The sequence below is a fragment of the Gekko japonicus genome, unplaced genomic scaffold (genome assembly GCF_001447785.1).
Source record: "Gekko japonicus isolate JY-2015 unplaced genomic scaffold, Gekko_japonicus_V1.1 scaffold542, whole genome shotgun sequence".
Taxonomy (NCBI): Eukaryota; Metazoa; Chordata; class Lepidosauria; order Squamata; family Gekkonidae; genus Gekko; species Gekko japonicus.
In genome coordinates, this window is record NW_015163104.1 from 420,723 (window position 1) to 435,730 (window position 15,008).

Below are 15,008 nucleotides of genomic sequence, written 5' to 3' on the forward strand. Positions count from 1 at the left end.
GAAGCAGGGTCAGCCCCAATTAGTACTTGGATGGGAGACCACCAAGGGAGTCCCAGGGTTGCTACGCAGTGGTAGTTCTATGTTCATGTTGAGGCTCATGCAGGAGAAGTCTTATTTGGCTATGTGTGAAACTGAGTCTAAATCCAAATACATTTGGGATTTAAAGTTTAGATTATAAACTCTTTGGAAGGGGGGGGGACAGGCCGTCCTCCCTTGGGCATGTTACTCTTGTCAAATTCACTGATGATGCTGTAGCAGAAATAATGAATGCTAATACTTCCTGGCTCTCTTGTGAGCTGTTAGGATTCTTTGCATGATTATTTTTCTTGAGCAAATAGACCATGGTGCTGTTCTAGCATCAGCAGTGTGATACGCCTGATGCAGAAGGGTGGGGGAGACCCCATTTGCTGTTCTGTTCCTAATTCCATTTTTCCTCAAGTCCCAGGAAATACAAAATTGAAATTGGCAAACCACACACACACAAATGTTCATTACTGGTAGAGAAAAGAGGCAAGGTTCCCATGCAGACTTTAGGGCAGGGGTCCTCAAACGTTTTGAGCCTGTGGGCACCTTTGGAATTTTGAGAGGGCTGGTGGTGAGCACCATCCCAAAATGGCTGCCACAGGAGGGGGAGCCAAATGCAAAATGGCTGCCTCAGGAGGAGGAGTCAAAGGGAATACTTGCCTCCTTGCACCTCCCAGGAAGAAATCTTGAAGGGGAAATGGAGCCACACACTGACTAAGGAAAGCCCAGAGGCTTATCAGTCCTCCACATCCTCCAGTGGAAAACCCTTGAAGGAGGGCAGCCAGTATCTAGCCCTCCTTTACAATGGCCTTGCCCACTTTCTGAAAAGCTTGGCGGGCGCCAAGGAAAGTACTGGCAGGTGTGATGGTGCCCACAGGCACCACGTTGGGGAACTCTGCTTTAGAACCATATCCTATGCACCCATATGGAGGAGTCTTGTGGCAGCTTCAATGTGTAACACATTTTTATTCTTTTTGAGTCCAGTGGCACCTTTAAACTTTGTTCTGCTTTGCTCAAACACTGCTGCTTCAGACCAATACGGCTGCCCACCTGATTGTGTGTTTTTATTCTGTCACATGGCTTTCTTGGCCTAGGGCCCACCTGATCAGATGTATGCAGTGAGCGCTGGTCCACAAAAGTTTGGGCTAGTATAAAATAAGGATCATTTTGAAGCAGGCTCGTAGCTACAGTGGGGCATCTTGGGGCTAGGCCCCCCGACTTAGTGGCAAGGCCCCCTGACTTCCCATCCAGCCCAGGGCCCCCGAGCGGTGGCAGGTGCGGGGAAGGAGCCGAGTATTTCTGCATGGCTGTCTGGCATACGGTGGCCCCACTGAGCCAGACAGCACCTCTCTATTTCCCCCAGAAGGTCTATTTGACTTTAATTAGGTTACCTTTAATTTGATCAACCAGTGCCCCCTAAGAAATTTAAATGCCCCCGACTAAGAAATTCCTGGCTACGGGCCTGTTTTGAAGGCACCCCAGGACGCCTTTTGATCTTTCTGTGACGGGCCAACCTAGCTGTTCCTCTGGAATGAATCCTACACGTGTGTACCTGGAACAAAGTGGGAGTCCACAAAAGCTTATCCCCAGAATTAAACTTGGTTGGTTTTAAAGGTGTCACTGGACTCAAGCTTTGTTCTAGAAGAGTTTACAGAGCTCTTCTTACAGGGGCTACTGTAAGTTCTTGGAGGATTGGCTACATTAGGGGTGTGTCGCCTAATATGCAAAGGAGTTCCTGCTACAAAAAGAGCCCTTTAAGTGTGCGGACTCTAATGTGGGAGAACCTGGTTTGATTCCCCACTCCTCCACTTGCAGCTTGGGCAAGCCATAGTTCCGTCAAAGCTGTTCTTGAAAGAGCAATTCTTGAAAGAGCTCTCTCAGCCCCACCTACCTCACAGGGTGTCTGTTGTGGTAGGCTTACCAACTCCAAACAGCCCCGTTGCCAGAGCGACGCGTAGTGTCACATCCTGGTGACGGCGGTGCAACGCGTATCACCGTCCCCGCGGCAGGGATCCTGTAAAGACATGCGGATCCCCTGCCGCCACTTGGTAAGCCTATGTTGTGGGGAGGGGAAGGGAAAGGAGTTTGTAAGCCGCTCTGAAGATGCCTAGTGAAGGGCGGGGTATATAAATCAAATATCTTCTTCTCAACCCCTCACCCTTCCCCTGTCTCAAGCAATGAAATCCCTTACCATTTTCAGAAGGAACTCTTGTAGGGCTGGCCCTTTAAGGAAGGGGGCAGAGCCCCCAGTAGCCCCACTGTAGCTGTGGGCCAGGCCCAGTCTCATCAGATCTCTAAAACTAAGGAGGGTCAGCCCCCATTAGTACTTGGATGGGAGACCACCAAGGGAGTCCCAGGGTTGCTACGCAGTGGTAGTTATATGTTCATGTTGAGGCTCATGCAGGAGAAGTCTTATTTGGCTATGTGTGAAACTGAGTCTAAATCCAGATACATTTGGGATGTAAAGTTTAGATTATAAACTCTTTGGAAGGGGGGACGGGACAGGCCCTCCTCCCCTGGGCATGTTACTCTTGTCAAATACACTGATGATGCTGTAGCAGAAATAATAAATGCTAATAATTCCTGGCTCTCTTGTGAGCTGTTAGGATTCTTTGCATGATTATTTTTCTTGAGCAAATAGACCATGGTGCTGTTCTAGCATCAGCAGTGTGATACGCCTGATGCAGAAGGGTGGGGGAGACCCCATTTGCTGTTCTGTTCCTAATTCCATTTTTCCTCAAGTCCCAGGAAATACAAAATTGAAATTGGCAAACCACACACACACAAATGTTCATTACTGGTAGAGAAAAGAGGCAAGGTTCCCATGCAGACTTTAGGGCAGGGGTCCTCAAACGTTTTGAGCCTGTGGGCACCTTTGGAATTTTGAGAGGGCTGGTGGTGAGCACCATCCCAAAATGGCTGCCACAGGAGGGGGAGCCAAATGCAAAATGGCTGCCTCAGGAGGAGGAGTCAAAGGGAATACTTGCCTCCTTGCACCTCCCAGGAAGAAATCTTGAAGGGGAAATGGAGCCACACACTGACTAAGGAAAGCCCAGAGGCTTATCAGTCCTCCACATCCTCCAGTGGAAAACCCTTGAAGGAGGGCAGCCAGTATCTAGCCTTGCCTTACAATGGCCTTGCCCACTTTCTGAGAAGCTTGGCAGGCGCCAAGGAAAGCACTGGCAGGTGTGATGGTGCCCACAAGCACCACGTTGGAGAACTTTGCTTTAGAACCAAATCCTATGCACCCATATGGAGGAGTCTTGTGGCAGCTTCAATGTGTAACACATTTTTATTCTTTTTGAGTCCAGTGGCACCTTTAAACTTTGTTCTGCTTTGCTCAAACACTGCTGCTTCAGACCAATACGGCTGCCCACCTGATTGTGTGTTTTTATTCTGTCACATGGCTTTCTTGGCCTAGGGCCCACCTGATCAGATGTATGCAGTGAGCGCTGGTCCACAAAAGTTTGGGCTAGTATAAAATAAGGATCATTTTGAAGCAGGCCCGTAGCTATGGTGGGGCATCTTGTGGCTAGGCCCCCCGACTTACTGGCAAGGCCCCATGACTTCCCATCCAGCCCAGGGCCCCCGAGCGGTGGCAGGTGTGGGGAAGGAGCCGAGTATTCCTGCACGGCTGTCTGGCATGAAGGGCCAGCTACGGTGGCCCCACTGAGCCAGACAGCACCTCTCTATTTCCCCCAGAAAGTCTATTTGACTTTAATTAGGTTACCTTTAATTTGATCAACCAGTGCCCCCTAAGAAATTTAAATGCCCCCGACTAAGAAATTCCTGGCTACGGGCCTGTTTTGAAGGCACCCCAGGACGCCTTTTGATCTTTCTGTGACGGGCCAACCTAGCTGTTCCTCTGGAATGAATCCTACACGTGTGTACCTGGAACAAAGTGGGAGTCCACAAAAGCTTATCCCCAGAATTAAACTTGGTTGGTTTTAAAGGTGTCACTGGACTCAAGCTTTGTTCTAGTGCTTCAGACGAATGCGGCTATCCACCCTAATCTATGAATACCTGGAAGTAAGCTCTATCATCTCGGATCCCAAGCTGTTAGAAGAGCTCCCTATCTTTAAAAGCCATGCAGGAAATAACAAAGGTAACAAATTCTCCTTTTGTGTTCATTCACACAAGCCAGGAAAGGTGTGTGAGAACGGCGATTTTCTGAGAGGCATGCCCGGAATATCAGTGTTCTCACAGGAAGATTGGACATTAGTGCACAATGTCTGCTGAGAGTATAAACTCTTGCTACAGTCGGGCAAGATAAGATGAGCTGTGGGTAAAGAACATTCTGTTAAGAACATACTGTGATCCTAGTTAGAGTCTTCTACTTGTAACGTTTTCACTGTACAGGGCAGGGGGGGAGAAATGTGTGAGCCTGCTCTAATAAAACGCTGCTGACAGGCAGTTCGAGAGAGAGAGAGAACAGGGAGAGAAGTGAGAACTTGGTCAGAGAGCTTCAACAGATCTGTGTGTTGTGTCGTTATTGAACCCTCAAACCTACAAAGGTGTGTGGGGGGGGGTTAACCCTTGAGGCTGATGCATACTAGGCCTCTTCTGGCACCTTAAGCACATAAATTCCCAAGAGAATGTATTACTGGAGGGTACTTTAACCTGAACAAACCCTCTAAAGCTAAAGCCATTCTCCTACATATTTCGTGTTTTAAAGTGGGAGGTGGTTCCAGGGGGACCAGTCACCGTGTCATCCTAAGTGGATGTACACCTGTCTTTAAGTGGACTGCAGTCAATAGATAGATGGGTGTAACTCTGCTTAGGATGTAGGTAGAGTATGGCACGTCCTCCACAAGTTTTCAAATATGTTTGTTGTGTTTAATGTGGAGCAATTCTATCCGAAATTAATTGACTGGAAGGAAGGAGTTATCAGACTGTTTCATAAGAACGTAAGAGAAGCCATGTTGGATCAGGCCAATGGCCCATCCAGTCCAACACTCTGTGTCACACAGTGGCCAAAATCCAGGAGCCACTTTGGTGTTGTGGTTAAGAGAGGTGGACTCTAATCTGGAGAACCGGGTTTGATTCCCCACTCCTCCACATGCAGCCAGCTGGGTGACCTTGGGTCAGTCACAGTTCTCTCAGAGCTGTTCTCTCACGAGCAGTCCTCGAAAAGAGCTCTCTCAGCCCCACCTACCTCACAGGGTCTCTGTTGTGGGAAGGGGAAGGGAAAGGAGATTGTAAGCCACTTTGAGACTCCCAAGTGAAGGGCGGGGTATAAATCCAATTCTCTTCCTCCTCCTCCTCCTCCAGCAGGGCCAGAACTTCAGAAGCCCTCCCACTTTTCCCCCTCACAATGGTGAAACCTTAAGTCCAGTGAGATTTATTTAAGTGAATTCAAATGTGATAGCTTGGCCATTTTGCTAACATAAATGTTAATGCTATGTTGCCATTTCAATTGAATTAATAAATCGATGTCAGTTAGCAGACAACTTCTATTTATTTAAAAAATATATGTGCCATCTCTCCAGAGAAACACTTGAGGGAGTTCGGAAAGTAAAATATGATAAAAATGATAAAAACTCACAAGTAAATGTACCCCTTGTCTTCAGGACCTTTTGGAGGTCATTAATTCACAGGGTTGCCATAAGTCGGAAGGGCTAGAAAAAGAGGACACATACAGATGGACCTCAGATTGCAGTCAAGGCTGACGCCAGAATGGAAATGGAATGTCTCTTCTCCCTCCTACTTTGGGGTCAGGAAGCAGTTGTTCTCCAGGCCAGTTTGCCTGGGGATCCTGGAGGGTCCCGTCCCGTCTTCTGGGCACAGAACCGGTCCACTTCAGCCTCTTCTGCATCAGTGGTTGGGGCATAGACTTGGATTACTGTGATGTTGAATGGTTTGCCTTGGATTTGGACTGAAATCATTCTGTCATTTTTGAGATTGTATCCCATTACTGCCTTTCGCATTCTCTTGTTGACTATAAAGGCCACACCGTTTTTTCTATGGGATTCTTGGCCACAGTAGTAGATATAATGGTCTTCTGAGTTAAACTCACCCATTCCTTTCCACTTTAGTTCACTGATTCCCAAGATGTCGATGTTCAGTCTTGCCATCTCATTTTTTACCACGTCAAGCTTACCTTGATTCAGAGATCTTACATTCCAGGTTCCTATGCAGTATTGTTCTTTGCAGCATCGGACTTTCCTTTCACCATCAGACACATCCACAGCTGAGCGTCCTTTCGGCTTTGGCCCAGCCGCTTCAATCTTTCTGGAGTTACTTGTACTTGCCCTCTGCTCTTCCCCAGTAGCATATTGGACACCTTCCGACCTGAGGGGCTCATCTTCTGGCGTCATATCTTTTAGCCTTTTGTTACTGTCCATGGGGTTTTCTTGGCAAAGATATGGAGTGGGTTGCCATTTCCTTCTCCAGCGGATCACCCTTGGTCTGAGTTCTCTGCTGTGGCCTGTCCGTTCATGGTGGCCCTCCAGGGCATAGCCCACAGCCTCATCAAACCATGCAAGATACCCAGAATGAAGCTTTGTTGGTCTTAAAGGTGCCCCGGATTCAAACTTTGTTCTGTTGCTTCCGACCAACATGGCCACCTGAACCAATGTCAATGTCTTTCAGGTGCTACTGGACTCTTGCTGTGTTCTGTTGTGAAATGATACACTGCACAGAGTTGTTCCAGTTTCAGAGGAGTTAGCCGTGTTAGTCTGTTGCTGCAAAATAGTAAAAAGCCCAGTAGCACCGTTAAGGCTAACAAACTTTATTGGAGCATAAGCTTGGAGTGTAAGCTTTCGAGAAACACAGCTCTCTTCGTCAGATGCAAGTTCCAGTTCCAGCTCATTGACTTCAACAGGCTTTGATTGGAGTCAGCGTAGGATCGCACTGAAATCCGGTCAGTGGGTTGTGCTAAAACTACTGCGAAGCTTTCCAAGATGTTGCGACACATTTTCCGACGGTGTGTGTGTGTGTTTCTGTGGAATTTCTTTCTCTTTTGTGCACGCCCCTACCTGATCCCTGAGGCTGGCATCCTATGCATAGGCTGAGTAGAGCAAGTAGGGTTGCCAGCCTCCAGGTGGGGCCTGGAGATCGTCCGCTTTTACAACTGATCTCCAGCTGACAGAGATCAGCTCCCCTGGAGAAAACAGCTTCTTTGAAGGGTGGACTCTATGGCACTGTACCATTCTGAGGTCCCTCCCCAAACCCCGCCCTTTCTCGGATCCACCCCCAAAGTATCCGGGTATTTTCAAACCCAAAGCTGGCAACCCTAAGAGCAATTATGCCCAGGGTTGGGCTGCAGAGGGGTTAAACTGACAAAGCGCCAATTCCTAGAGAGGTCAGATGAAAAGAAGCCGGAGAGGAGGTGCTTGCTTGTCAATTTCCCCGCTACAGCTGGGAGAGGAGGAACGCTGAAGTTTTGCTTGCTTGCAGAGAGGTAAACAGTTAGGATCTAGAAGGGGGAATGGCGGCTTCTCTCCCCCGGGTGGCGGGCAATTGCCCCCCCTCGCCCTTGAGCAAGGGATCCCGTTTGCATTCATTCTGTGGAGAAAGGATTTGTAAAGCACGCGGGGAGCGCCACTTGCGGTAACTTCGGGGACTGAATGTAGTAACCACGGGCAGTGCTTTGGTAATTTTTCAAAAATTAAATTAGGTAGCGTTTCTTTTTTGGTCGGTCCGCATAAAAAGTAACGCTTCGCCTTTATTCTTGGCTTTTAGGATAGGCAGGGGCTTTGCGATCCAGAGTGGGGAGGAGCTGACCCCAGAACAGGGTTGCCAACTCCAGGGTGGGAAAATCCGGGGGGGGGGTTGTGGGGAGGGAACTCGGCAGGGTGTAATGCCATAAAAGCAAAAAAGAGGGCATATTTCCCAACTAACTACATCGAACAAGCGATCACTAGGACAAATCTCATGTTCAATGCCCCTACTATTTAAATCTCATGTTCAATGCCCCTACTATTTAAATCTCATGTTCAATGCCCCTACTATTTAATTTTTAAAAAGGAGAAGAAGAAAAGAAATTGGATTTATACCTTGCCCTTCACTACATGAAGGAGTCTCAGAGCGGCTTACAGTCTCCTTCCCCTTCCCCTCCCCACAACAGCCATCCTGTGAGGTTGGTGGGGCTGAAAGAGCTCTTTCGAGGACTGCTCTTGAGAGAACAACTCTGAGAGAGCCATGACTGACCCAAGGTCACACCAGCAGCTGCATGTGGAAGAGTGGAGAATCAAACCTGGTTCTCCCAGATCAGAGTCCACGCTCCTAACCACTACACCAAACACCCAAAAAAGTTTTGGAGGGTGGACACCAAAAAAAGAGGACATGTCCTCTCAAAAGAGGACATCTGGTAACCCTACATAAAGTCCAATGTTCCCTCTAAGCTGTGGAGTCTTGTGAGCAAAAATCCTACTTCGTGAGCTACTGGCATTAAAGTTGTGAGCGAGCGATTTGGCTACTGCACAAATTGGTTTGCTCTGGAGCCATCCTTCCTGAGCTAAGACGAAAATGTGTGAGCTGGAGGCTAAAAAACTGTGAGCTAGCTCACACTAACTCAGCTTAGAGGGAACACTGAAGTCCACCCTCAGAAACAGCCATTTTCTCTAAGGAACTGATCTTTGTCATCTGGAGACCAGTTGTAATTCTGGGAGATCTTTGGGCCACACCTGGAGGTTGGCAGGCCTACCTCAGGGATCACCCTCCACTCTAGAACTGGCATTCAGCTGCCCTGTTTTAGTAGCCACTTGTAGCTGAGGCCAAACTAGATGAGCTGTTTTATGCCCTACTCTCCGGTAAGAATTCCCCTGCCAATAGTTACTTAATTTGTATTTCTATATCTGCCTAGGTACTGTTTTTTCCTGTTTGTTAATGAGATTTCTTTAGGAACAGAAACTGCACACGGGAAGCTGCTTCACTCTGAGTCAGACAAGCCAAAAGGGAGAAGAAGGTGTCCCAGAGTTCTTATAAGATCAGCTGCACTAGACATTCAAGATGCTGCTATTAATTCAGTGCCTCGTTAAATATGTAGCCATCCTGTGGATTTTAATTTAAATCCAACCTTTTAAATTATGTATTACTAAAGCAGTGACTGTTCTTTTCTCATGTATTTCAATTATGGCTATATTATTTTGTCCAAAAGCCTATGTGCTATGTAGACTTCCTTGAATAAATGACACTTCTTAGAAGAAACATAGGCGGGTAGAATCATTTTCATGAAATAAGTACGTAAAAATATGAACAAGGGCAGCAAAATACCAAAACTGAAATTCATAATATTTTTATGTTCTTATCTTGTCTTCTAAAAGCTCAGGGTGGTATACGTGATTCTCCATTTTAGTTTCATCATGACAGCCCTGTGAGGTAGGCTAGCCAACCCAGGGACTGTCCCAGTATCTTTCAGGGAGTGATCACAGCATATGTACTATACATGTCTGAGAAATAGGCAAAATACCTATCATAAGTTCAATTGCTTCATGGTAATCCTAATAAGCATCTCATTTCAACAAAATTCTTGTTCATAAACACATACAGAGTCCTTCCTTTCAAACAGTTGTGGTTCCTTTATTGGACCGACTTCATCCAAGAATCTCCTGTGATCCAGCTTCTAAAGGAAACTTCTCATTAGCTCAGTTTAGGCTTTTCAGTACCACGCAAAGCAAAGCAACAAGAAAAAGAAGAAGAAGAAGAGGAAGAGATTGGATTTATACCCCGCCCTTCACTTGGAGTCTCAGAGCGGCTTACAAACTCCTTTTCCTTCCCCTCCCCACAACAGACACCCTGTGAGGTGGGTGGGGCTGAAAGAACTCTGACACAAACTGCTCTTTTTCAAGGACAGCTGTGCCAGAGCTTGTGGCTGACCCAAGGTCACATCAGCAGGTGCAAGTGGAGGAGTGGCTGAATCAAACCCGGTTCTCCCAGATTAGAGTCCGCACACTTAGCCACTACACCAAACTGGCTCTTTGAATCCAGCTAAGCATACTACGTCCTGTCCTGAAATGGTGCAGGCTAGCCCAGTTTCATCAGATCTCAGAAGCGAAGCAGGACCAGTAGTGGTTGGGATTTGGATGAAAGGAGAAGGAGGAGGATTGGATTTATACCCCTCCCCTCACTCGGAGTCTCAGAGCAGCTTACAAACTCCTTTCCCTTCCCCTCCCCACCACAGACACCCTGTGAGGTGGGTGGGGCTGAGAGAGCTCTTGACGGAAACTGCTCTTTTCCAAGGACAGCTCTTGTCAGAACTACGGCTTGCCCAAGGTCATCCAGCCAGGTGCAAGTGGAGGAGTGGGGAATCAAACCCGGTTCTCCCAGATTAGAGTCCGCGCACTTAACCACTACACCAAACTGACCACCAGAGAAGACAGGTAGCTATGCAGAGGCTGGCAAGGGCAGACCACCCCTGTTTGTCTCTTGCACGGCAAACTCTACTGGGTCACCGTCAATGTTCCCTCTAAGCTGTGTAGTCTTGTGAGCAAAAATTCTACTTTGTGAGCTACTGGCAAGAAAGTTGTGAGTGAGGGATTTGGCTACTGCATAAATTAGTTCACTCTGGAGCCATCCTCCCTGAGCTTAGAGAAAAATGTCTGAGCTAGAAGCTAAAAAACTGTGAGCTAGCTCACATTAACTCAGCTTAGAGGGAACAGTGGTCACCATAAGTCAGCTGTGACTTGAGGGCCTTTCAAAAAATGGCACAAATAACAGCTCCTTGTCAGAAAAGTAGGCAGAAAATTTTCCACTTGTTTCATAAAATTAATAACAATGCAGGGAAGCCATTTTCAACACATGGTACAGGAGCTAGGCAGTATTAAAGTTATCTTCCAGGTCATTATCCCTTAGAAATTTTGTGAAAGAACGCATGCCCAGTTTTACTGATTCATCAGTGGGGAACGGGGATTACATACAGTAAACCAAGCAAAAAGTATAGTTTTGAGTCCTCTTGATTGGCCATGCTGATCCAATCGGAACCAAAACGTCTTATTTCGATAGATTCAGGGAGGGAGTCGTGTTGGCCTGAAGCAGCAGAACAAAGTTTTAGTCCAGATTCTTCAGAGATCCGAGGAAGTGTGCTTGCACACAAAAGCTTCTACCCAGAATAAAACTTTGTTGGCCTTAAAGGTGCCACTGGACACAAACATTGTTCATCTTATTTCTGTGTCTCCTTTCATGTGGTAGAAGAGAGATTGTGACCACCATTCTGATATGGAACTAATAAGGCATTAAAGTGATACCATGGACAGTGACAGGGAATGGAAATGATACCATAGAGCAGGGGTGGCCAAACTGTGGCTTGGGAGCCACATGTGGCTCTTTCACACATATTGTGTGGCTCCCAGCAGGGCAGCTGTGGAAGCGAAGGGGAGGCATATTTTTTCTCCCTCCCTCCCTCTCTTCCTTCCTTTCCTCTCTCTCCCATCTGCTTTCTTTGTTTCTCTCTCTCTCTTTCCACTTCTTTCATTCTTTCTTTCCACTTCTCTCTTTTTCTCTTTCTCTCTTAGACAAATAAATATCATTAGCTAACAAATATCATTATCAATATCTGTTTTTACCCCTTTTTATTTTTGGCAGTCTCATTTCATGTTAACACAAAGCAAATTTGCATATTTTAAAATAAAAACATGTCATATTTGTTCACGTCTCGCGGCTCTCAAACATCTGACATTTATTCTGTGTGGCTCTTCAGACTTTCCACCTCTTTCATTCTATCCCCCTTTCTCTTTCTCCCTTCCTTTCTCTCTTTCTCTTCCTTCCTTTCTCCCCCTCCCTCATCTATTTGCTTTCTTTGTTTCTCTCTCTCTCTTTTTCTTTTCACCTCTTTCATTCTTTCTTTCCACCTCTCTCTTTTTCTCTCAGACAAATAAATACCATTAGCAAACAAATAAATATCATTGGACAAATAAATATCATGATCAATATCTATTTTTACCCCTTTTGTTTTTATTTTGGCAGTCTCATTTAATGTTAATAAAAAAGCAAATTTGCAGATTAAAAAAACATGCGTGTTATATTTGTTCCTGTTGTGCGGCTCTCAAACATCTGACGTTTATTCTATGTGGCTCTTACGCTGAGCAAGTTTGGCCACCCCTGCCCTAGAGGGTGATGGTGATATCGAGGTGCCCCAGTCACCTGTCTCCTGACCTGGATTGCCCAGCCTAGCCCAGTCTGGCCAGGTCTTGGCTGATAAGCAAGATCAGCCCTGGTCAGTGCTTAGATGGGAACCTCTGGACTTCCCTGGTGGTCTTCCATCCAAGGACTTCTGAGAACTGATGAGATATGGCTAGAGATAGAGATGATTTTTCTCTGAGATTACAAATAGAATAACTATTGTGTTCACGCTTTCTGTCTGTGTCCTCCCCACACACACACCGTAGAAGTGCAGCATACCGATCTACATCATCATTGTTTCTTCTAGAATTTTCTACAGCCCTGCATTATCTCTCTGAGGTCAAGGATGAAAATGGAAGAAAACATCCTCACAGGCCGTATGCAACGGGAAGCATTGGAGGGAGAAAGAAAATCTCCTCATGGCCTTCAAGATGCCGTAGGCCTCAAGCCCTGGATGGATTTGGTGGGAGAAGGTAAACCCTCTCAAGCAATGCAGTTGGGAAGTACTGGGAGGTCCCATGGATGGGCAACTCTGCATCGGGTGAAGGAGGAACCAGAAAACTGTTTGGTCCAGCCCTGGGATGCCCAAAGGCAGGTGTACCTAAAGACAGTTACTTCCCCTCATTTAGAGGTAGAAATCTCACGGGTGCCTGAGGAACCTACACCATGGAATGACACTAAAGCCTTCCTGGCTTCCTTTGAGCAAGTGGCCGAAGCTTGCCACTGGCCCAAAGAAAAATGGGTGGCCCAGCTTTTGCCGGCACTCAGTGGAGAAGCTGAGCAGGCTTTTAACAGGCTTGAGGCCAGAGACAGAGAGGATTATGGGAAAGTGAAGATGGCCATCTTGAGAAGGGTTTCCATCACTGGGGAGAAGCGGCGACAACACTTCAGACGTTTCCGCTATCAGGAGGCCGAGGGCCCAAGGGGGGCTTATAGCCGGCTCCAGGAACTTTGCAGTCAGTGGCTGAGAGTTGAGAGAAACACGAAAGAGCAGATCTTGGAGCTGCTGATCTTGGAGCAGTTCCTGACCATCCTGCCACCGGAGGTCCAGAGCTGGGTCAGGGAGCTTGGCCCAGATACCTGCTCTCAGGCCGTGGCCCTGGCGGAGGCTTTCTTGCTGAGGCAACCAGACGCTGAGAGACGGGAAAATGAGGTGAGCCTATGTTGTGTACCTTTGAAATAAGCTTGCTTAGCCCTTAAGGCTTATCAGAGAGACTTTGCTGGTCAGTCCATTGACACCGAGATAGAACAACATTGGCCGTTGGAGAATTGATTGGCTGTGCAGGTTTTTGAAAAACATTCCTTCGGCGGCAGCTGCCACCACAGCACAAGGATCTTCACTGTGTGACTGAAGATAAACTGCAGCAGCCATTTTGTGGCTGAGGCCACCAGGTTATGGCAAAATTCCAGAGGGTTGGCAGATACCTAGAGATTTGGGGGTGGAGCCTGGGGAGGACAGGGACCTCAGCGGGGTGCAATGCCACCCTCCAAAGCATCCTTTTTTTCTCCAGGGGAACTGGTCTCTGTAGTCTGGAGACGAGCTGTAATACCTGGGTATCTCCAGGCACCACCTGGAGGCTGGCATCCCTAAGAGAAGTGCATTTGCAGGCACAGCAAACAGGCTGCATCTGTGCCTGTCCTGAACAGTGGCTGAGATGTCTGAATGCAGCCATTAACCTCCCTGTGCCCAGAGGAAGGGATCACAACCCAGGCTCCTTCCACGCTTGTTCCTAGAGTGCCAAACCACGGTTTGCTATTGGATCTGAGCCAGTCTTGGCTGTGGATCTAGCGCCCTCTCCCTTGATCATTTGGGAGGTTTGTTTGTCCAAATTAGGGGTCCCCAACAGTGTTCCCTCTAAGCTGAGTTAGTGTGAGCTAGCTCACTGTTTTTTAGCCTCCAGCTCACACATTTTTGTCTTAGCTCAGGAAGAATGGCTCCAGAGCAAACTAACGTATGCAGTAGTCAAATTGCTCACTCACAACTTTAATTCCAGTAGCTCACAAAGTAGAACTTTCGCTCACAAGACTCCACAGCTTAGAGGGAGCACTGGTCCCCAATATGGTAACCGTGGGTACCGTGGCACCTGCTGACACCTTTCCTCGTGACTGCCAGGTGTTTTTAGAAAATGGGTAGGGGCCAGGTGGGGCTTTTGCCCAGCAAGGCTTCTGATTCGCTGCTGGAGATCCGATTTTGGAGATTTGATTGGCGTTGCAGATTTTTGATAAACATTGCTTTGGCAGCATCTGCCACCACAGCACAAGGATCTTCACTGTGTGACTGAAGGTAAGCTGTGGCAGCAATTATGTGGCTGGGTCCACTTCCTGTGGCAGCCATTTTGTGACTGGGCCCTCCACATTGGGTCGTGTCCCAAGGTGCCCACAGGCTCAAAAAGGTCAGAGACCTGTGAACTAAATAGAGGCTAAAGGAAGCTCCTAAAATCTTTACATATGTAAAAGGAAACTCGGTCCTGATTTTTTTGCCCTCTTCCAACTCCTAAAGTCATTGAATTTGTTAAAAGAAACTTTATCCTGATTTGTTGCTCTCTTCCATCCCTGTCTCCTAATACATTGCTATTGGATCTGGATGTAATATCCTTTTGCAGTCTATTAGTATTAGACCCTTTTTCTGCACGGCCTGTGATCTCTTGACGACTGTAAAAAGGTAAAGGTAAAGGTTCCCTTGCTCGAAAGCCAGTCGAATCCGACTCTAGGGTTGCGGTGCTCATCTCCGTTTCAAAGCCAAAGAGCCAGCGCTGTCCGAAGACGTTTCCGTGGTCATGTGGCCGGCATGACTAAACACCGAGGCGCACGGAACGCTGTTACCTTCCCACCGAAGTGGTCCCTATTTATCTACTTGCAATTTCTTGCTTTCGAACTGCTAGGTTGGCAGGAGCTGGAACTAGAGACAGGAGCTCACCCTGTCT

General features: G+C 47.3%; 2 protein-coding genes across 2 annotated transcripts in view; one reads left to right on the top strand and one right to left on the bottom strand.

Annotated features, from left to right (window-relative positions):
• LOC107106589 (zinc finger protein 135-like) overlaps window positions 1-15,008 on the bottom strand; it is a 110,622-nt gene that overhangs the window by 46,662 nt on the left and 48,952 nt on the right. The gene's annotated exons all lie outside the window — the stretch shown is intronic.
• The window catches only part of LOC107106576 (zinc finger protein 2 homolog), a 23,104-nt gene continuing 20,670 nt past the window's right edge, over window positions 12,575-15,008 (top strand). The window contains exon 1 of the mRNA XM_015406757.1: window positions 12,575-13,247. Coding sequence (XP_015262243.1) covers window positions 12,575-13,247 — 673 coding nt within the window. The remainder of the gene's footprint in view (window positions 13,248-15,008) is intronic.